A 24266-nucleotide genomic window follows, 5' to 3' on the forward strand; every position below is an offset into this window, starting at 1 on the left:
TCATTGGCACTTTCTAAACTTGGGACTCTCTTGCTAGGTGCTAGCATGATGACTGTTAGCATGTTAGCATTTAAGCTAATTTGCTCATGTTTAAAGGCAAATACACACATGCATGATGCAGGGACGTTATAGGACATCCTTGGCAGTTTCTAAACTTGAGGCTGTCTTGCTAGGTGCTAGCATGTTAGCCGTTTGCATGTTAGCATTTAAGCTAATTTACTCATTTCTACAGGCAAATACACACATGGCATGATATAGGGAGGTTATAGGACAACCTTGGCACTTTTTAAACTTGAGGGTCTCTTGCTAGGTGCTAGCATGATAACTGTTAGCATGTTAGCATTTAAGCTAATTTAATCACGTTTAAAGGCAAATACACACATGGCATGATATAGGGAGGTTGAAGGACAACCTTGGCACTTTGTAAACTTGAAACTCTCTTGCTAGGTGCTAGCATTTTAGCCGTTAGCATGTTAGCATTTAAGCTAATTTACTCATGTCTAAAGGCAAATACACACATGACATGATGTAGGGAGGTTATAGGACAACCTTGGCACTTTCTAAACTTGAGGGTCTCTTGCTAGGTGCTAGCATGATGACTGTTAGCATGTTAGCATTTAAGCTAATTTGCTCATGTTTAAAGGCAAATACACACATGCATGATGCAGGGACGTTATAGGACATCCTTGGCACTTTCTAAACTTGACGCTCTCTTGCTAGGTGCTAGCATGATAACTGTTAGCATGTTAGCATTTAAGCCAATTTACTCACGTTTAAAGGCAAATACACACATGGCATGATGTAGGGAGGTTATAGGACAACCTTGGCACTTTCTAAACTTGAGGCTCTCTTGCTAGGTGCTAGCATAATGATTGTTAGCATGTTAGCATTTAAGCTAATTTACTCAAGTTTAAAGGCAATTACACACATGCATGATGCAGGGACGTTATAGGACAACCTTGGCAGTTTCTAAACTTGAGGCCCTCTTGCTAGGTGCTAGCATTTTAGCCGTTAGCATGTTAGCATTTAAGCTAATTTACTCATGTCTAAAGGCAAATACACACATGACATGATGTAGGGAGGTTATAGGACAACCTTGGCACTTTCTAAACTTGAGGGTCTCTTGCTAGGTGCTAGCATGATGACTGTTAGCATGTTAGCATTTAAGCTAATTTGCTCATGTTTAAAGGCAAATACACACATGCATGATGCAGGGACGTTATAGGACATCCTTGGCACTTTCTAAACTTGACGCTCTCTTGCTAGGTGCTAGCATGGTAGCCGTTAGCATGTTAGCATTTAAGCTAATTTACTCATGTCTACAAGGAAATGCACACATGACATGATGTAGGGAGGTTATAAGACAACCTTGGCACTTTCTAAGCTTGAGGCCCTCTTGCTAGGTGGTAGCATGGTAGCCGTTAGCACGTTAGCATTTAAGCTAATTTACTCATGTCTAAAGGCAAATACACACATGGCATGATGTCGGGAGGTTATTGGACAACCTTGGCACTTTGTAAACTTGAAACCCTCTTGCTAGGTGCTAGCATGTTAGATGTTAGCATGTTAGCATTTAAGCTAATTTACTCATATCTAAAGGCAAATACACACATGGCATGATGTCGGGAGGTTATAGGACAACCTTGGCACTTTTTAAACTTGAGGCTCTCTTGCTAGGTGCTAGCATGATAACTGTTAGCATGTTAGCATTTTAGCTAATTTACTCATGTCTAAAGGAAAATACACACATGGCATGATGTGGGGATACTGTAGGACTGACCCAAACTTTTCAGGAAATGAGGCTGTTTTGCTACGTGTTAGCACGGTAGCCGTTAGCATGTTAGCATTTTAGCTAATTTACTCAAGTTTAAAGGCAAATACACACTTGGCATGATGTGGGGACACTATGGGACTGCATCAACCTTTTCCGTACTTGAGGCTTTCTTGCTAGGTGCTACCGCGGTAGCCGTTGGCGCACCGGGCCCGAGGTTCACAGCACAGGTGGCCAGTCCATCAAAATTTCCGCGGGAATTTTCTAGTTATTATTATTAGGGCTCGAGCACTGACCAGTGCGAAAGCCCTATTGTAATCGTAATGTTTATTAGGGCTCGAGCACTGACCAGTGCGAAAGCCCTATTGTAATCGTTCTGTTTCTTTTTCTTATTATTATTATTCTTCTCCGCCTTTGAGCGCCATTTTGAGGGCCTGAACATGCCCGAAAACTCACCAAATTTGCCGAGCGCATCAGGTCTGGCGAAAAATTTGATATTTTATGGGTTTCAAATATAATGTTCCAACATTGCCTCTCTAGCGCCACCTTGAATTTTAAAAAAAATTAGCCCCCGCCACCACTTTCACCGATCGTCACGAAACTTGGTGGAGACGTCTATCGTGACAGGACGGACCAAAAAGTCTCAAGAACCCATATTGGAAAACGAACAGGAAGTCGGCCATTTTGGATGGCGCCGGCCTTTTTCGGGCCAGAAGTTGGGGTCGTATCTCGACGAACTCCTCCTAGGGGGTTTGACCGAATGAGTCCGTTGTTGCATCAACGGACACTAGACGGATGGCCCACGTTAAATTGCGAAGGATTTTGGGATATTCCGTACGATGTGGGCGTGGCACGCCCCCAAATTTTGCCCTTTTTCATCTGACCGGGCCTTGCACGCTGAGCGTAACTGTAGACGTGAATAACTTGGCTCCACGTGGTCATATCTTCATCATACTTGGTACATGTGATCATGGCCCCGCCCCGAAGGTCCCCGTAGGTCACTTCCTGATTTCGTCGCAGCGCCACCTATTGGCGACAGGCTAAAGGCGTGTGATCTACATGAGGCCTTTTCTGGCAGGAGATTCATCAGATGAACACCGAGGTCACAAGGTCACTGCCTGACAGCCTGGTGAAGCCTGTTGATGGACCATGATGCAGGAAAAGCGCACGTGGTGGGCGTGGCCTGGCGGCGAATGCTCAGGCCTCGCCGTTTACAAAGAAAGGGTCATCATTCGCCCGCAGAAGGTCGCATGTGCTTGAAAACTCATAAGGGGGGGCAGATTCCAGGCCTGAGGGCCCTGGTGGGGCCCCCATTTGAAACCAAGCCAAATTGACTCACTAGCGCCACCTACAAGTTTTAAAATAATTATCCCTCGCCTCCCGTTGCACGTATGGGCATGATTTTCGGAGGAGACATCACTCGTGACAGGACGCACAAAAAAGTCTCAAGAACCCATGTTCTAAAACCAACAGGAAGTCCGCCATTTTAGGTGGCGGCGGCCATTTGGGGGAGGATGTAGGGGTCGTATCTCGACGAACTCCTCCTAGGGGGTTTGACCGAATGAGTCCGTTGTAGCATCAACAGACACTAGACGGATGGCCCACGTTAAATTGCGAAGGATTTTGGGCTGCTACTTAGGATGTGGGCGTGGCACGCCACCAAACTTTTACTTTATCCTTAACTTTTACCTTATCTGGCCCTGCCTGGTGTCTGGCCTTGCCTTGAAGCAATGTACATCAAAGTCAATACACAGTTTGACTGACAGACTGATGATGTCAGTTGATGGACTGTGATGTGTGTAAAGCACATGTGGTGGGCGTGGCCACGGCAAATGGTCAGCCTTCGCCATTGACCATCGAAGGCTCATATTTTGCCCGCAGAAGTTCACAGGCTGCTGAAATCTTACACGTAAGGTCATAATCCAGGCCTGAGCGCCCTGGTGGTGCTCCCATGTGACACCAATCTAAATTGACACACTAGCGCCACCTAGAAGTTTCAATTCATTATCCCTCGCCACCCGTTGCACGTATCACTATGATTTTCGGTGGAGACGTCTATCATGACAGGACGCACCTAACGCTCCAGAACCCATGTTCAAAACACAGCGCCACCAACTGGTGGAAATGTATATCTGCCGTAACTTCCTTACGCATGGTCGGATCGTCTCCTAATTTTTTTGGGTGGGTTCGGTCACCCTCCAGTCTGTGACTGTGTGTGTATACGGACTCTATAGCGCCACCAACTGGTGGAAATGTATATCTGCCGTAACTTCCTGATTCATGGTCAGATTGTCTTGAAATTTTTTTTGGTGTGTTGGGTCAAACTCTGGTCTGTTATACTGTGTGTACATAGACTGTATAGCGCCACCAACTGGTGGAAACGTATATCAGCTGTAACTTCCTTACGCATGGTCGGATCTGCCCCAAATTTTTTCTGGTGGTCTATGACCAGAGCACCACCAACAGGCAGAGCTGTACATCTGCCGTAACTTCCTGATTCATGGTCAGATTGTCTTGAATTTTTTTTTGGTGTTGGGTCAATCTCTAGTTTGTTATACTTTGTGTACATACTCTATAGCGCCACCAACTGGTTGAAATGTCTATCTGCCGTAACTTCCTTACACATGGAAGGAAAATCAGTCTGTACATATAGCGCCACCAACTGTTTGAATTGTATAACTCCATTCTATATGGTCTGATTTTTTTCTATGGTGGCACAGACAGGACATGACCATGTACCCACCTTAGACTGTATAGCGCTACCAACCTCTGGAAAAGTATAACTACATTTTACATGGTCTGTCTGGCCCGAGACTTTTAGGGAGTTGTGAGATCAAACAGGACATGACCACATACCCACCTTTGAAAGAGTTGTCAATATCTGTCATAACACCCTTCCACACAGTCAATTATGGACACAATTATGCTGACATTCATCATTATACCATCCTTCTATGCTGTTCATCCTCCACATGGGTCATAGGTGTGCTGGAACCAATCCCAGCTATATTTTGATGTGCCATGCTGGTGGACTCCACGATTGCTGGTTGGGTCCTTGGTCTGTGAAGCATCTCTGTGGTCCACCCAGGGTCCAAGTGGGTGGAGTGTTTTGCAGGATAGCAGCAGAGACAGAGTTGACATTGTAGATTGTCTAAACTATGAATGAACACGTGTGGGGTTATGTACTAAACATGCAGAAATGACAAAAGCAGTTATGTCAAGCCAATTTATTTGATATAGTGCCAATTCTAATCATCATATGGAAGTTATCTAGAAAGAGAACCAACTGAACCCCACACGAGCAAGCACTTGGCAACGGAGGCAAGGAAAAACTCTTTGAGAAACCTTGGACAGAACCCAGGCTCTATGGGGCGGCCTTCTGTCTCGACCGGTTGGGTTGAGAGGGATGACAGGGAGAGATGGTAGGTAGACAGTGGTGAAGAAAGGACAGAGGGTTAAGAATGGGTGGAGGAAAGGATCAGCAGTTGCAGTCCCACGATGACCAGTTCCCGGAATCACCAGTATCCTATCCAGTCATCAATGGGTGGATGTCAAGGTGCAATGGTGGGACCTCCTCTGGAAGCAGCCAGCATTCACTACAGGTCAGAGAAAGAGTGAAAGCAAATACGTTAGTAAACTTGCTATGATCATATAAAAAGGTCAAAGAAGACAGCATGAGGAAGGTTTTTTGTACTACAAGTACCATGGCATTCTATGTATAATTTTAGTAGCACAAGCACAAGGCCCCCATACATTTTGGTTAACAGGTTAACATTTTTCCCCTGCAGAACATAAAATCATGTAAGATTCTGTGTCCCATTTAGCATAGTGGAGGTGTTTCCAACTTCCAGCTAATTAAAGCTACTTGGTCAAAAAGAAAGTGTTTTTATGCGACTGGCAACATTTCAAGATGTTATTTACCTACAAAGCAAAGTTTAACTTGTGGTCTGGAGCCCGGTTTACGTATCGGGAGAAATCACATGCGAGTATAATGTCAAGTGGCAAAAAAGTCAAGTGTTTCACACATGAACAGAATTTGACCAATATGAATAGTGAAAACAGCTCCATATCTTACCACATGCAGCAGTTGTCAGAGGACACTCACACTGTCAGAGGGGTCTTGTCCTGTTGATGAAACCTCACATGCATGCAAACGACTACATTGCTATTATAATAGTTGGTATGATGCACTTATGGGATTAGTTTTACTTCTATGCTATTCTACTGCTACTATGTTAAATCTACGCATGTACCTCTACTGCTACTATGTTAACATACGCATGCACTTCTACTGCTACTATGTTTAATATAAAGAGGATGCGTGTGGAACTGAAGACAGGCGGCAACTAGAAAGACAAGAGCAGAGGTTAGTCACAATATACATTCACATATTTACATATTCACATGTTTACATATTTACATATTTACATGTTTACAAGTTTACATCTTTACATATTCACATATTCATTTACATATTTACATTGCCCTCATTGTTTGCATTACCGTGTCTGAAAAAACGTATTTTTCGCCAGTGATTGACAAACACAATCCACCGTTCTCGGAAGAGTAAACTCGCGGATTGGAAAATGTCCACTGGTTAGAAAAATACCAACGTGTTCAGAAAAGTCTTAGTTTTAATCCCTTTGATTCTTAATTTTGGGCAGTGGTTGAATTTTGCACCAGTGATTGACTAATACAATTTGGTTGGAAAAATAACTGTTGAAAAAGGTTTGAATCCCTTTTGTATTTAACTTTAAGGCAGACATGCGGTAACTATCAAGACAAGAGGACAGGTGAGTGAGGCAGCACTGGGATCATTTCATCAGGTACTATTTACATATATACACATTTACATATACGTATACACATTTCCATATATACACATTTCCATATATACACATTTACATATTTCCATATATACAATATGTATACTATTTAAAATCTATGCAGATGTTACAATATTTACATATGTACATATTTGCATTATGTACATATTTACATTATGTACATGTTAATTTACTGGGTTGACAAATAAGGAAAATACTTCCTATCCTAAACAGAAACTGGGATCTTAACTATGACCAGTGATTTCACTTTTATTCCGTGATTGACAAATACAATCCACCGTTCTCGTGGGCAAGTAAACTCGTGGATTGTAAATTGTCCACTGGTTGAACCTAAACCTATTTTACACTATACAATACACTTACACCATAAGACTGCCAGAAGAACGCTGAAGTGGAATGTGTATGTGCGTGTGTGTGTGTGTGTGTGTTTTAAATTTAGTGTTTAAAAGAGCACAAAATCCCTTCATGATCACTGAAATAAGTGGGCATCACAACCGATTCTACATCAAAGTGTGATGTTTTGACATAAACATGGTCAATTAGTGTACCCTTTTCTGTGGTAGGATGTTTGACTGACTGGCAGAACCCTTTCCTAGCCATGAATGTGCTGATAGTGGAAGATTTTAACAAATTTTCATTAAAATCTCCCAGTACGACAATGCTGGCGTACTTCTGGTGCAACCAATCCAGCAGCGTGCCAAGGTGACCTTGAAACAACGCCATTGGATAGGATGGTGGTCGATACACAACTGCTATTAACACACTGGGTGAGGAGCAGTTCACCAGTAAAACTTCCAAGTTGAAGTTTGGGGCGGCGACAACACTACAGTGCAGGTGGTCTGCAATGTACATGCCAACTCCGCCATGCTGTTGCCCTTGTAATTCTACCAAAGCAGGGTTACTGCTGGAGTAAGACAAACATCGTGGTTGGCTATGGAAATGGTACCCAGGAATGGTTACACTCCTGGGTGTACATGCCGTTGGCAGCCACGTTTCTGTCACAGCGATGCAGTTAGGCTGCAGGTGCTGTGTACATGCTGCCAAATCTGACGCATGTTTTGTCAAATTTTGGACATTCATCAAATAAATTGTGAAATGTGGTGGTTGTACATTTGTTTGTGTTGGTTCACTTTCTGTCAAAAATGCTGGCATCCTACCTACAGCATTCTTAATGGCATCATTACAGTAAATCTTTTCGGCATTAAACTTTTCAATAATCAAACCGTCGAAAGCTGTGACCCGACTCAATGCAACATACGCCTGCCCTGCGGAAAACACCCTGTCTAGAGACACAACTACATTGCTCACGGTAACACCCTGGACTTTATGCACCGTGCAAGCCCAAGCGAGCTTCAGAGGGAACTGGCGACGCATGCCACCGCTTTTAGTTACTTTTTCTTCCTCTGGCAGAATAAATGTACTGTCTTTTAGCGTGACAGACTCAGCAGTTTGTGCGCGCCTTTGTTGACCTACTTTGGCATCATCAAACTTTATATAGATCTTACTCGGAAATGTGTCATCCTTTTGGAAAAGAACATCAGAGACAGTGCCACTAACCCCGTTAACTAAGCCGTCGTCAATATCGATGTTTTTGCAAAGCATTACACGTGCATCTTTAGCGATGTGCAGAGTTTCCTCTAAACACGTGTTGTAAACTTTGCTGTGGTGCCCTACTTTTCTTTCTAATTTACCGGATTTTTTGTTTTGGCTGAAATCCTCAGCTTTTATCGTGGTGTACTCCGGACAGATCCTGAAAAGCTGTTTTAGATTGTATTCGTTTACTTGTTGATTGGTTGGAAACACATGTAACGCGGAGCTGACCTCACCCGTTTCGCGCTGTTTCAAAAGTTCTATGTCTGTTTCCAACAACGCCGCGCCTTTTGGATGTTTGCGGAGTCTATTTAGCAATGCTGCAAACTGATTATCTTTTTGCCGGACTATCGTTGTCAGTTCGACAACACTGAAAAGATTTGTCCACAAGTTGAAAGTGGCGTCTTCGACATAAAGAGGCTTTCCTTTGACTGGCGGTAACTGGTAAAAATCACCGACGGCGATGATGCTGACGTTGACAAATGCAGCATAGTCACCGGTTTGCTTAATTTGTCGGAGCCTACCATGAATGTACGTCAACAACTTGTGATCAACCATCGATATTTCATCGATAATCAAAATTTGGAGGTCCGCGAACTTGGCACGCAAGGAATTCACCGTTTCCTCACCCAGTGGTGTGTAAGGCAAACGGGTATCCTTGCCGATGCTCAATGTGCTGTGTATTGTTGTGGCATTCAAATTGTAAGCAGCAATCCCTGTTGGTGCAGCTAGACAGACAGAAATATTGTCCGGTTGCCGACACATTGTTGACAACAACCTGGTAGCCTCATATTGGATGGCTTTAATTAGGTGGCTTTTTCCTGTCCCGGCACCACCTGTGATGAATAAGTGTAAAGGCTCGGGTTTTCTCCCACCTACTTTATCAAGGCACCACTGTCTAATTTTGTAAAAAATGTCCATTTGAGTATTATTTAGGGAGCGGATTAATGCCAAGCCATCATTTCGACTCATTGACTTTTGCTTTTGTAAGTTTAGAGCGGTTCTATTTTCATTTGCCAAGTCAGGTATTACTTCTGCCTCTTCTTCGACCAACTGCTGTTTTTTTCCGACGTTCTTCTTCGCACTGTAGCCTTTCCAACTCTTGTTCTGGACAAAGCAGACACCACGCATCCTCAGCAACACCGCTGTGATCAATAGATCTTTGGATGCTGTCCAGTTCATCCCCGTCGTTGTCGAAATGTTGTTTATTTGTTTCCACTATGGATCGAACAGAATGCATCGACCCATCATTTAATCGGACCGCACCATTGTCATAAAATTCTTCAAATGTTGGGCAGTTGGCAGGTCTTAACTGCAAATCCACCCGGTATGGCAGATACAACTGCAAAAGGCTACGATAATACAACTCTGGGTTTTTGGTTTCTGAAAAGCGCGCAGAGCGTACTACGGCAGGTTAGGTCCGTGTACGTTTTGTCACATGTCCGTAGTTGTTTTTAGGTTCAATTTTGGATGCCGACCTTTGGTTTTTGCTGATGATGCGGTATTCGGAAGCCAATTGTGCCAAGCACATGTCATTGAACGTGTCGTCGTTTGGTCTGTTTTTATAACGGTCGAAAATGCTGGTCATCCACATGTCTTCCGTTGTTAATTCGGCTGATTAAGCTTTTTGTCGCAAAACACTCACAGGCAAACTCATTTTGACCACATTGTCCCCTGTTGGAACAAAAACTACTTTGCGCGAGCATTCTTTAAGATGCATATTTGTCACCCGGTAAACGGCCTCTTGTGCACACACGTCTCTATTGTGCAGGTACACACTGCCAAGACTTTTTAAGGCCTCTTTGGCACTGACGTTTGCCTGTTTGGATGCTTCTTTCTGGGCATTACTCAGCAGCAATCCAATCTCCCTCTCAGCTTTGGAAATATATGAGATTATATAAACCACGCACGCATACGCATCAACGACATACTGGATGTCCATATTAGCATTCCAGCATTTCAGCAGAGGTTTGCTCATTCAATCTCATTGATTTGACACTTCATTAGCACTTCCGTACGACGACCCAAGCGGCGATGTGCGGACTCAAAAGTATTTTGTGTTATACCGAGACTATGGAACAAATGTTCCACACTTTGATACGCGTGGTTCTCGTCAGCAAGCGCTTTTTTAATGGATGTCACAATTGCGGACGCGTCTTCTGCTTTCATGTTTGCGGCATTTTGGGATGCTTTTGGACATGTGCATGTTTTAACACCGGTTGATTGGCTATCCTGACAAGTACATGTTTTTTGTCCCTGTCCGTCAAACTGATGGCTAATAAATGTTCGTCCTGACACGGGTTTGGGAAAACCGAAACGGCACACGGTGTTTTTCTTTTTGCATGTTTTAGAATGTCGCTTAGAATGCTGCTGCACAGAAGACACTGTTGTCTCTGTCAATCCTTCATCCTGTGTCTGCAATTCACAAGTAACATATCTATCAATAAAATTTGCGACTTCTTCATCCGAGTTAACGTCAATCCGTGGGGCATTCTCTACCCAGAACAAACAATGTACATGCGGGGAACCACGCTGCTGAAATTCCACCCGGTAAAAATAGTCTACAACTTTGCCAATCGGTTGGCTCGAAGACATTATCACCAAGACATGCCACCAGAAATCAAACATCCGTGCAGCAGTCACAGGATTCCGTCGCAACATATCACACCTGTCAGCCCACTCCAACTCTGCAGCCGTTTGCGTTCTTCTTTTCTCAAAATGCAGTCCAACATGTTTTTCCACCGTAAATCAGCAGATGAAAAAGAGCAAAACCACGTGGGAACACCAAGTTGACGCACACAAGCCAAAATATTGCGCTGTGTACTCTGCCAAAAGGCTGGAGTGCCTCTGATGGGCTTCAGAAAACGATAGCCCTGGTCACATTCCAACAATGTCTTTAACGACTCATCGTTGGTCAACAAATCCTTGGCCATTTTTGCCACCAAACCAGCAATTCCTTTGCATAAAGCAATGGAAATGCTCGACACCACCTGCACAAGTTCACACAAGTACTGAGCATAGAATATGTATTCCACATTCTGCCCAAACCGCTTATCAGCATGCATGATACGATTATTGAAATATCGCGACGCCGTCAGCCTATATTTTCGAGTATCATGAAACGTGAAACGACCATGTGCAAAACAACACAGGGAAACATCTAGCTTCATTCGAATGGTCAGAAAGCAACCTCACAGGATTATTGCCTTCTGCCGGAGCCACATTCAATATATTGTCGTAATACTGATCTAGCGCTTCCTGACCAATGTCAACTGGCATTAAACATGTGTCCTGAAACATGCAGTGTTGCTGTCTATCATGGAGAAGCTCATCTTCTGTATCTAGAGGCGGTGTGACATCTACAGCAGGACCACTGTCCTCCACCTGAGAGGCATCAGGTTCCCTACAAAAGTCATTGACCCACTCCTCGTTGTACTCGATATCTTCATAATGCACATTTGACACTTTTAAATACCTCAAGGCTTCTCGATTGTGCATGCTGTCCACAAAATGGTACTCATAGTGTCCTTTGTAAGTCAGCTTCCTTTTGAGCTTGACACGGAGCATAGAGCCTTCCATATTGGACCGTGGCAACAAATTTGTCGTTTCAACAACATTGGCCGGAACACAAGTCACAGGCCCATGGACACCATTTTGCCCCCCTTTGGGCAATGCTAGCATTTTCATGAAGGGGATATTTAGTGCAATTAAATGCTGCTCTAAACTGTTCAGACAATCCAGCTCAGGAGGAATCGGGTCCACTCTCAAATTATTTGCCACAGTTTCAGGTGTGAATTCCCCTTTGCTAATCTTGTAATGGCAAGTGTAGCAAACCCACAGCTGCCCTCTACCAGACTCCACCAAGACACATGGTACCGTGCACTCTGCATTACATTGGTGCAAATACTCCTCATTAATGCACGTGTTCACAAGAGAAGCACTTGCACTACTTCTGCTGTAATGCTCTCTGTGACACTGCAGGACCTGATGTTTAAACATCAACCTATGGCACACACAGCAGACAAATTGGGGCCCATTCTTCACGTTCTATAAAATCTGCTCAACAACAACATCAAATTCTTCCTCTGGCAACTTTGCAGCATGCCTTCGTGCCTTGACATCTGCAATGACACGCATTTTGTGTTCTACATTACTGAGATATTTCTTCATACTGGCTAGTTTGACACTGGCCCGGTGCCTTGTATCCATTTTATATTTTTTTATGCTCTGCATCTTGACCCTGTCCCGATGCAAGCTGTCACTTCTATACTTACTCACACTACACATCTTGACCCTGTCCCGATGCAAGCTGTCATTTCTATACTTATAGATGCTAGATGTTTTAACTCTATTTTTATGAATGACATAATTTCTATATTTTTCAACACTCATCTTCTTTCTCTGCCTAAAGACTGCTTGTTCTCTGCAATTCTTCATAGTCATTAGTTTCTTTGTCTCCCTTATGCACATGTCAGCGACATATTTACATTTTTTGTCCAGGGCCCTTTTCCTTTTTAGATATTTGAACGGGCTTACAAGTGGAACCATGGACTGAAAAAAGTGGGATGTGTCACGAATTACGTGACGTTCCCTTAGTGTAGTATACAACTGATCGCCTTCAACAACAGCCATGTCAAGATCAGCAGTATCCCACAACAAGACATTTTTAATACTGTGTAAAGCAGTGGCACAAAAGGCAATCGCCATACACTGTGTTCCTGCATACTTAAACCTTGTATTGCCTTGATGAAATGACCCTTTGACCACCTTTTGTAACCCACCTGTTGGTACCTCCACTGGTGACAGTGAAGATACTTCGTCCCTACCTTTTGGCGCAACTGCACAGTCAACAGCTTGGGCAGCCCTGGGTGTGCGTCGCATACGGAAACCCTTCTTTCGTGGCATCTAAAAGAAAACAATGAAATCAATGTCAGTTCACACGCCATGTACTTAAGCTTCTAAATGCTCTTTTCCATGCTCTCTGGTTACCCCGTGTGTGCGTGGGTTTTCTCCGTGCCCCCCATTGGCGATGCCATATTGTCCATAGGCAAGAAAGTGGGTGTGAATGGTTGTCTATATGTGCCCTGTGATTGGCTGACAACCAGGATGTACCCCTCTCGCCCGAATACAACTGGGATAGACTCCAGCAGCAGCAGTAGAAAATGAATGAACATATCCATACATTTTACGTACTGCCTATCCTCACGGGTCGCCGGCATGCTGGAGCCTACCCCAGCTATAATCAGGCGAGAGGTGGACTACATCCCGGTCACCAGCAAAACACAGGGCACATAGACAACCATTCACAGTCACATTCATGGCCACAGACAATATGGAGTGTGTGTGGGGGGTGGGGGTCAAATGAAAGTGAGTATAAATGGTTGTCTCTATGTGCCCTGTGATTGGTTGACAACCAGGATGTACCTGCCTCTCGCCTGAATACAACTGGGATAGGCTCCTGCAGCAGCGGTAGAAAATGAATGAATAAATCCATTTATTTTCTGTGCTGCTTATCCTCACAAGGGTCGTGGGCATGCTGGAGCCTACCCCAGCTGGCAAGAGGTGGACTACACACTGCTCACCAGCCAAGCATGGGTCACAGAGACAACTATTGACAGTCACATTAATGCATATGGACAATTTGGAGTCGCCAGTGGGGGAGGGGGTACACGGAGAAACACACACGCACAGAATACATGCAAACTCCACACAGAGATAAAATGATAAATCAAACTTTGTCAATAAATACAACTATTATGCAGAAAACAAATAAATAAACACCAGCTGTGTGTTTTACTGCAAGAGCACCATCTTCCCCCACCCCCCTCATATTGTGTGCGTTTGAGTGGGCACATGCACACTTGGGTGTGGCCCTTTGGATGAATGACGGATTAATCATTGCAAACAAGAAAAATGAAGAAAACGTAAGGTGGGCGTCTTCTCCTCCGCAACGCGGTAGTGGTTTAGATGAGTGACGGGGGTTAAAATCATTGGAAACAGAGAAAACAGGTAAAAAAGTTGAAAACCTTCCGTGAGAATTTATTTTCTCCCCGCCCGCTGCGATAAGATGGCGGGGGGGGGGGGGGGGGGGGGGGGGGGGGATCGCCATTTTGGGGCCTGTGGCATCAACGACGCCATTTACGACGCCGCCATTTCGGGGCCTTTGTCATCAGTGCCGCCAATTTGCCCGCTAACGGCTCGTTTAAGGTGCGGCAACAACGAATATAATTTTCGCTATACAGCGTTAAGCTCTGACCGTTCGTGTATCCTGAACAAGCGGCCTACGTGCAGCACCACCGAATATAACTTGAGCTATATTGAGTTAAGTTCCGACCGTTAGTGTATCCCAAACATGCAGTTACCTTGCGGCGGCACCAACGACAACATACAAATACATAAAATTATACACATGTGGAGAAAAAGCCGAAGAAAAAACAAAATGGAGTTAAGCTCCAACCGGACGTGCATTCCTGCGATGGCGCTCATTCTTACAAATGAATATATTTCAGTTTACTAAGTCTATTAAAAAAAAAACTCACCTCTATGTCAGCAGATGAAGTCCAACACAATGGCAAACTGCAGTTTCCGTCGAATTTAGGTCCTTTGTCTTTGTCTTTGTCTGAGGCAATGCAAAAAGCGTTCTCTCGAAAAGTTTTCTGTTCGGTCGAGCAGAAAGGGGGGGGAAGCGGGCACGCGAAGCAGCATTTATAGCACCATGCACCACACCGTGGAAGAACTGACCAATCGTAGCTCACAAAACCAACCTGTCAGGCTCCGCCTTTGGATAAATGACCAATCGTAAGTCACCAAACAAACAACCTATCAGCGATCGTCTGATTGAATGTAATGTGAAAGTTGGGCGGGTCAATATTTTTTAAATTGACCAATCGTGCCTCACTCACCTATCAATCGATCAGCTATTGGCGGAATGAATGTAATTTGAAATTGGGCGCATTAAACCAAACAATGTTTACGTGGACGAACGGAGGGAAAACTAGCCAATGGCATTGCGTGCTCACTGTATAAATAAGCTGCAAGTGCAACTATCGGCATAACGATGAACGGGACGCAGAGGACAACGTTGTGGCTCATCGGCAGCTCCATTGTGACCCGGCTGGAAAGACACGTCAGGCTGCACCGCCGAGATCCGAATTTCGGCCTCCCTTGCCAAGTCACCTGGCATGGACAAGGCGGCAGGAGGTGGGAACATCTGGTGCCTTTTATACACCAGAAGCTGCAAACGGGAGCGACACCTCCACAGTTGCTGCTCATACACCTTGGTGGCAATAGTTTTGGCTTCGGCGGCCAAAATTGCCGCCGGCTTCTCCTTAAAATGATGGCGGATCTCGACTACATCATCCACTTGCTACCCGGCACAGTGGTGATGTTTTCGGATATCTTGCCTCGTTGGAACTGGCGTTACCAGACGGCACCCACAGGACGTGGACTGGACAATGCGAGGAAAAGGATTAACCGAGTCCTTGGCGGCTTCCTACGACAACGCGGCATGAAGCGCATCCCGCACTCGAACGTCTCTGTCCACGACTTGCTTGCCGACGGTTGCCATCTCAACGAGAGGGGAAATGAGACGCTCTATCTCAACTTCCGCCGAGAAATCGCTGCAAATCTGCAGTAGATTCACCACAACGGCTCATTTAAGAGCCAACCACTTTTCCATAAAGAGCAAAATGTTCCAATGCATTCCACACACCGCAACGCACTGCTTCAGAATAAAACGTAAACAAATGGTTGTCGAACGGATCTGACCGATTAGAATGATGTACAAAACACTACACTCAGAAAATGACCCAGAGCCTTATTAAATATAACAATAATAAAGTTTACTAACTTAGTAAAACCTCTGAAAATCATTTAATCGCTTACATAAATAAATGCTTAAGTCCAGCGCTTAAGCTTGGTGACGTAGACCGTCATGACGTGCCCCCTTCGCGGCCAAAGGGGTGGAGTTATGAGAGGTCTATGGTACAGTTTCCGGCAACACAACAGCCCGAAGGTATCGAAGCACGGCAAGTTATATGGACGACAATACATCGGTAAGTACAGCACTTGCAATTTTTAAACTAATAGCGACCCCGTCTTCCTTCAAATACGCTGGGTGTTGTTTTTTAATGTCACCGCTATTCTGTTGTGCGTAAGCTAACTTTAGCTATGTTTGCTAGCCACCAAATTGCTCAGCTAACATGGTTCGTTGGGCGAACATACTTTAACAGGTAACGGACCATCGAACCGAAAAAGTTAAGCTTTTAACCGCGCTCTCTTTATGTGTGTACGCCGTGTTTTGCTTAGTTTTACATTGTTTTTGTAACATGACGTGATGTCGATATGCTCCGATGGGAAGCTCTTGTGGGAACAGCCGAGGTACTTCCGGAGCTCATTACAATTATAGTACAAGAGTATTCAACATTCGTTTTCTACCGCTCACCCCCACGAAGGTCGCGGGGGGTGCTGGAGTCTACTTGGAATTAAATTTGCATGTTTTTGGAATGTGGGAGGAAACCGGAGTACCCGGAGAAAACCCACGCATGCACGGGGAGAACATGCAAACTCCACACAGAGATGGGCGACATTATTCATTAAAATTATTTATTCATGGTTTTATATACGAAATATTAATTCGAATTATGAATTACTGCATGTTTTCCCGTAATTATATTTGGAGATATAATTAATGTCAATGTGCATTTTTGGCAGGCGAGTGATTAGCGTGCAGACCTCACAGCTAAAAGATGCCAGTTCAATTCTACACTCGGCCATCTCTGTGTGGAGTTTGCATGTTCTCCCCGTGCATGCGTGGGTTTTCTCCGGGTACTACGGTTTCCTCCCACATTCCAAAAACATGCTAGGTTAATTGGCCACTTCAAATTGTCCATAGGTATGAATGTGAGTGGTAATGGTTGTTTGTCTATATGTGCCCTGGGATTGGCTGGCCACCAGTCCAGGGTGTACCCTGCATCACGCCCGAAGACAGCTGGGATAGGCTCCAGCACCCCTCGCGACCCTTGTGAGGATGAGCAATCAAAAATGAATGCATGAATGAATGTGCATTATAATTCTTTCTTTAGAACTGTGGATTTAAAACGCAATCCAAAAACGATGTACATGAAATTGGACAGCACTTTTAAAAACAAACCATCCTAACACTGTTTATGCTCCTTTTTAAGGTGGCGGCCCGTGGCCTGACAATGTAGGCGCTGCACATTGGAGGATACTTCAGAAGGGGAGCTTCTCAAGCATTACCAAGTCAAGCACAGTATTTATGGATGTGGCTGTAAGTACCCTGTCTTCATTTAAGATGTCCTTGCTCCCTTAAAACATGGAACAGTGGTGAAGTGGTATTCTTCCTCGCTATCCTCCAGGAGCTGAACCAAAACCAACTAATCACCAATTAAAGAAGAGAGACAGCCCAGTCATTAAGGACTTCATGTGCAGAATTTTTTGCACATAGAGGAACATACAACATACAAATGAGCATCAGTGACATGAAGCACAGGTGGCCTACCTTGTTTAATGTCTCACAGGTGAGTATTTGGATCTTTTGTGTTAAACACATTAAGGACTGTAAACAACTACTGTATGTTTCACAGTTATACTTAAGTATGCACTTCACTTTTTGTTGTCACTGGTTCTTTTGTCTCTTCTTTCATATCTCTCTTTCAGGAGAGGAAGGTGCCAGAAGGGAGGTGAAAGGACACCAAAACTGATGTCCTTGTTTCCAGCAAGGAAAAGCGATGTCAGAGCAACAATTCAAGCACAGACGAACATTCTACTTCAGGTATTAAAACCATCCTCCACCTATTAAATTTGTACCTTACCTGCAATAGTCATCATTCCACCTGTCTCATTCACATTTCTCTCCATTCTCTGTTCACATCATACAGCTGACATTTATCTTTTCTGACTCTCCCTCCTATTTATTACTCATCCTTTCCTCCATTCTTTCTCAAAGGAGCTGTACGTATGTACAAAATGCACATCAAGTAAATAAAATATCGCAAAATATGTCTGTCATCAGAGACTAAGAAAACATATTCATTTGAAATAAAGATGTGACAACAAGCCTTCTGTAGGTGCACAGCGCACAGACACAATGTCAGGGCGGTGAAAGTGAAACAATAACCAGCACAGCACCTGAGTGACATGACCTCTGCTTTTAGTTACTGTGACTGAAAGTAAGAAGCAAAATAGTCGTCCATCCTACCCGCTTAAGCCACAGAAGCCTGAACCAGATATCACTGTGACAACAGATGCTACCGCTTCGTTCCTGCTGCTAGTTGCAATACAGATTGTTTTTTATTTCACTCCAGCAACAGCCACAATAGCCACAATCTTACATACAGCCCCTTTAAACAGTTTTTGGTTTTTCTTCCTTAATTTTCTGTGCCTCAATCTCTCACATCCTTTGCACACCGCACCACAATATCCACTTATATTCATGCGCCTGGCAAATTTTTAGGTTTTAGTTTTTTTGCTGACATCACTACTTACAAACTTCCCTCTCATGCAAATTCTATTGAAATGTTTGAGACTTAAGTTTTTCCTGTGAATCAAAGCACTGCTTCAATGTTTCTGTCCGGCAGATGGAATCCAACGTGAGCAGACAAGGGACGTTGTCATCCGATTCCTTATTGACTATCTTGCTGAACATGCTAGTGCCCTTTTCAAGGACTTTGAGGTTGGTATACTACTGTACTTTTCATGATTTTCAAGGTTTGGCCAAATGTAATCTCGAAGTGCACAGCAGCAGTACATTTATATTTACAGTTAATTTATCTTTACTGCACACCAAGATGGAGCTGTTTTTTGTATGGTGTAAAGCAGCTGTGGACATTAGAAGACAGGAGGTGCTACTTGTCTTGTGAGATGCACGTTTAACGTGAGCATTTAACAGCTGCCTTTACAATGTCTGCAGGATGCTGGGGATGGATCAACCAGCATTCAAGAGCAGATGGCAGATGAAGTGATGGCGATTTACCTGTTGCGGAAAGATGGGTCAGTTGATGTCGGCATAGTGATTGAGGGCAGCACTATCCTCTGCACTCTTAAGGATCTTAAGAGGTACCCAACGTCCCTCTAATACAGTCTTGAGGTGTTCCAGAAAGTACTACTGGATCTGGATTTATGAAAACCTTTCAAAAACAAACCATCCTAACACTGTTTATGCTCCTTTCTAAGGTGGCGGCCCGTGGCCTGGCAATGTAGGCGCTGCACATTGGAGGATACTTCAGAAGGGGAGCTTCTCAAGCATTACCAAGTCAAGCACAGTATTTATGGATGTGGCTGTAAGTACCCTGTCTTCATTTAACATGACCTTGCTCCCTTAAAACATGGAACAGTGGTGAAGTGGTATTCTTCCTCGCTATCCTCCAGGAGCTGAACCAAAACCAACTAATCACCAATTAAAGAAGAGAGACAGCCCAGTCATTAAGGACTTGATGTGGAGAACTTTTGCACATAGAGGAACATACGACATACAAATGAGCATCAGTGACATGAAGCACAGGTGGCCTACCTTGTTTAATGTCTCACAGGTGAGTATTTGGATTTTTTGTGTTAAACACATTAAGGACTGTAAACAACTACTGTATGTTTCACAGTTATACTTAAGTATGCACGTCAGTTTTTGTTGTCACTGGTTCTTTTGTCTCTTCTTTCATATCCCTCTTTCAGGAGAGGAAGGTGCCAGAAGGGAGGTGAAAGGACACCAAAACTGATGTCCTTGTTTCCAGCAAGGAAAAGCGATGTCAGAGCAACAATTCAAGCACAGATGTGATGAGCAGACACAGCAACAGCCACAATAGCCACAATCTTACATACAGCCCCCTAAGTGTAGGAGTTCATGTGTTGATGTTTCCATAAGTGTCAGAATGTCATCAAAATGTCCTTCTTTGTGCATTTGAGCCACATGCTGCATCCATTTCAGCCATATACTCATATGCTCATGTTGATGTACCCTGAGGTTATATATTTCAAATAGAGATTTCTCAGACTCTGTTAGTAGATATATTATATTTTATATTTTTGTCAAAAAAATTTTCATGGTTTGTTTCATATATTATATACAACAAGAGGTTCCCACACACTGTGTGGCTCTCATTCATTACTTTAGTTAGGTAACGTTTCGGTCCGTTGGATCTTCATCAGACATATTAAGTCTAGCATATTAGGTCTACCTTCATCAGACATATTAAGTCTAGCATACTAGGGCTACCTTCATCAGACATATTAAGTCTAGCATATTAGGTCTACCTTCATCAGACATATTAGGTCTAGCTAATATTTCTGATGAAGGTCAAACGGACTGAAACGTTTCCTAAATAAACTAATGAATGAGAGCAACACAGTGTGCAGGAACCTCTTTTTGAACACTTTGTTGGCTACACCTGCTTCCTACGCACCTGTGTATCTTCAGGTGTGCTGAAACTCTGCATTCACTCTTGTTTCATATATTGACAGGAAGTACTGAAGTAGATTAAAGAGAAAATACATTTTAGATACTCATTTTTATATATTTTCTATATTTGATAGTCCATTATGACATTAAAGACATCAAGTAAATATTGCATATTTGTTTTGTTCAACAATAATCTCATTTTCTACTTGCTGAAATTGTAGTTTTGGAACACCATTACACTGTATATATTTATGTGTGTGTGTGTGTTTACTTCCATTTCTACAGAATTACGTGGGCACCAGTGTCTCCCTTTAAAAGGTGGAATATTATGTGTGCAGGTTTGTGTAGTAGTTGATGAGCAAAAAAAACAAGAGAAATTGTCTAATATATAATTTATTTCGATAACTTCCAACAAATTTACAAACACCGATGAAAAAATTTACAAAAATACACACTTTACATCTAGGGGGAGGCACTTGTCTCCTCTTCTCCGGTTTGGGTGCCACATTCTCTTTTTTCTGTATATTGAAAACATCACAAGTTTTAGTGATACACACAAATCCACATTAATAGATCAGAAATTGAAAACAATAAATTTATGCATGAACTTTCTCACCATCTCCAACAAAAAGACACGTTGCATCAGCCACCTCAGCTCTTAGCAGAGCTTGTTGGAGACCAAATTTATATTTGGCAATTTCAGCCCTTTGTCTCCTGCTCACGAGTTCCTCCCGTTCCTTCTGCTCCATCTCCCTGGTCACATAGGCCATAATGTCATGGCTCACCTCCACACATTGTTGATTTAATTCAACCCTGGGCACACTGCGATCTCTGCATCAATACTGCACAAATACAATAAAAATTAGATTATTTGCAATACTAGACGCTATCATTAACGATTAGCTTATTACAACCTTTACCTGAAGACATTAACAAATGAGCATGATACTTAACTGTGTAACAGTACACTGTTTGCAATTGGTTTTAGTAACAACATTTTTGTAAGATTCATACATTACTACAATTTATACACATATGCAAAAATGGTACATGCTCACTTCATTCAAGTGACATCGTATTTGGCTCTTATATAATACCACGATCTTGTTATGCAATATAAATAACATTGTTTCTTATTTTTATCATGTTAACAGTCAATACAATACAAACATTTACGATTGCAATTACAAATACTTACACTCAACACCTGGCACTGGCTCCTGATGGAGTCCACCTCGGGGTCATCTATGCTGATAAACCTTGCAGGAGACGAGAAATGTGCCATTCTATAAAGAAATACATCACATGTTATATACCCACATTTGCTCAAACATTACGTGCATTCGTGTAAAATGCACTTCATTTGAGACATAAATTAATTAGAAAGGAAAATAATCAAGTACTTAATTCGCAGCAGTAATATCGATGTAACTGTCTCGACAGTATGACAAAATGTCCATTTATACACTGTCGGGTGTCTTTGCTGCAACGGACGGCCTGCACAGGTGTTTCATTCTGAGATTCCAACAGATGATCAAAGGGCCATGAATGCATCGTTTGAACCTTCAAACAACGCCAGAATCAAATACAACAGTGTGCCGCTGTGCCATGCCCACATGTGGAGCATCCAATAATACATGACAACTGTCCAGTGTCCAAGAATTCCACGCCCATCACATCGTCGTAGAATCACGTATAAAAGAGGTCATTCGATCATTTTTTCCTACCTCTGTCTATCACCGTGAACGCAGCTGAAAGGTAAGCGCTTTCCTATTTTTCCCCATATTTTGACCATGAATGCAATTCATGTTTAAGTAAATGTGGACACATATTATGCATCTCTTTTTGTTTCTAGAATGGCAAACTCTTCTTCCCCGGCGAAATCGCCCAGAGCCACAAACCCTCAGGTGCAAGCTCTGAGAACCAAATGCCGGCTGATGTGTGTAAGTATTTCTGTGATTTTACTTTTCAATATCATTATTATTCTGAAGCTAGACTATATTTTATTGTTTCTATAGTTTTACGGTTCAATAATATTAACAATAACATTTGATATTGTACATGTGGATCTCCATGTACACTTCATTTTGTCATATGAAACATTGTGTTGCATGTTACCATGCGTTACTATCAATGACTGTTAATAATATGTTTGTTTTAACAGTACTCGTCCCAGGACCAGTGTGTGTCCCGCGAGGACCTATTTTCGCAAAGCTGCGTGCTGGCCGAGACTTTTCTGGGTTTCGCTGCCAGACAGGTCGACGAGAGACAAAGAAGGGCTGAACTATTAAAAAAACAAAAAAACACCATCAGCCAACTCAAAGAAGCCTTGGCAGAGGCCAACCAACGAGTTGACGCAGCGGAGGGGAAAGAACGAAATGGTGAGAAATTTCATATTTAATAGATTAAATTTTATGTATTGTGTTGATGTTGCAATATTGTCATTTTATGTGTAGTAAAACATATGATTCTGATGATATTATTTACGTGATTGATGGCCGTTCATGCAATGGTTGTTCCAGCGTTTCACCAGTAGATGTCACTCATCTGTTATTTCATCAATTCTCCTATAAACAGACATGCGGGACTCAGAGACTCAGACTGGCGACGAAACGACAACAGGAAGACAGCGAAGATGTCCCGAAAAACCCCGTCCGGAGAAGAGACCAAGGCAGAAATAACCACCCCCCCCCCATTCCAAAAACATGCTAGGTTAATTGGCCACTCCAAATTGTCCATAGGTATGAATGTGTGTGAATGGTTGTTTGACTGTATGTACATGCCCCCGCGACCCTTGTGAGGATAAACAGGAAAAAAGTTTGTTGAATGATAAATCATAGTGTTCTTGCCTTTTGTATTTGTTCACTTTGATGGTTATTTCAATTTACATAATTAAACTTTTTATTTTGTTTGTACATGACTTTGTTTAAATGTTTTTAGCTTGCATCCATCATTAGATATTCCACAACATGGTTAATTTGACAAACCCAGTCTTTTTTTCTATTTCACACACTTAATAAGGTTTAAGTAGCATATGTTCTCAAATTTTTTTTGCCCGGGTGACCCAATCTCTGGTCTGTTATACTGCGTGTACATACACTCTATAGCACCACCAACTGGCGCACAAGTATGACTTCATCATACTTGGTACATGTGATCATGGCCCCGCCCCGAAGGTCCCCGTAGGTCACTTCCTGATTTCGTCGCAGCACCACCTATTGGCGACAGGCTAAAGGCGTGTCATCTACATGAGGCCTTTTCTGGCAGGAGATTCATCAGATGAACACCGAGGTCACAAGGTCACTGCCTGACAGCCTGGTGAAGCCTGTTGATGGACCATGATGCAGGAAAAGCGCACGTGGTGGGCGTGGCCTGGCGGCGAATGCTCAGGCCTCGCCGTTTACAAAGAAAGGGTCATCATTCGCCCGCAGAAGGTCGCATGTGCTTGAAAACTCATAAGGGGGGGCAGATTCCAGGCCTGAGGGCCCTGGTGGGGCCCCCATTTGAAACCAAGCCAAATTGACTCACTAGCGCCACCTACAAGTTTTAAAATAATTATCCCTCGCCTCCCGTTGCACGTATGGGCATGATTTTCGGAGGAGACGTCACTCGTGACAGGACGCACAAAAAAGTCTCAAGAACCCAT

General features: G+C 43.2%; 1 protein-coding gene and 1 long non-coding RNA gene across 2 annotated transcripts; one reads left to right on the forward strand and one right to left on the reverse strand.

Moving 5' to 3' along the window:
- Positions 1-4993: 4993 nt before the first annotated feature.
- On the reverse strand, positions 4994-8690 carry LOC131129608 (uncharacterized). The gene is made up of 2 exons (XM_058073332.1): positions 5847-8690; positions 4994-5367 (listed from the first exon to the last, which is right to left on the reverse strand). Exon 1 carries the CDS (start codon positions 8218-8220, stop codon positions 7054-7056), a length of 1167 nt encoding a protein of 388 aa, XP_057929315.1. The 5' UTR covers positions 8221-8690; the 3' UTR covers positions 4994-5367; positions 5847-7053.
- A 9023-nt stretch (positions 8691-17713) lies between these two features.
- LOC131129694 (uncharacterized) lies at positions 17714-20847 on the forward strand. The gene is made up of 6 exons (XR_009129872.1): positions 17714-18001; positions 18807-18901; positions 19139-19284; positions 19402-19508; positions 19597-19757; positions 19897-20847. It is a non-coding gene; the product is annotated as an uncharacterized LOC131129694 (long non-coding RNA).
- The last annotated feature ends 3419 nt before the right edge of the window (positions 20848-24266 follow it).

The sequence above is a fragment of the Doryrhamphus excisus genome, chromosome 5 (genome assembly GCF_030265055.1).
Source record: "Doryrhamphus excisus isolate RoL2022-K1 chromosome 5, RoL_Dexc_1.0, whole genome shotgun sequence".
NCBI lineage: Eukaryota > Metazoa > Chordata > Actinopteri > Syngnathiformes > Syngnathidae > Doryrhamphus > Doryrhamphus excisus.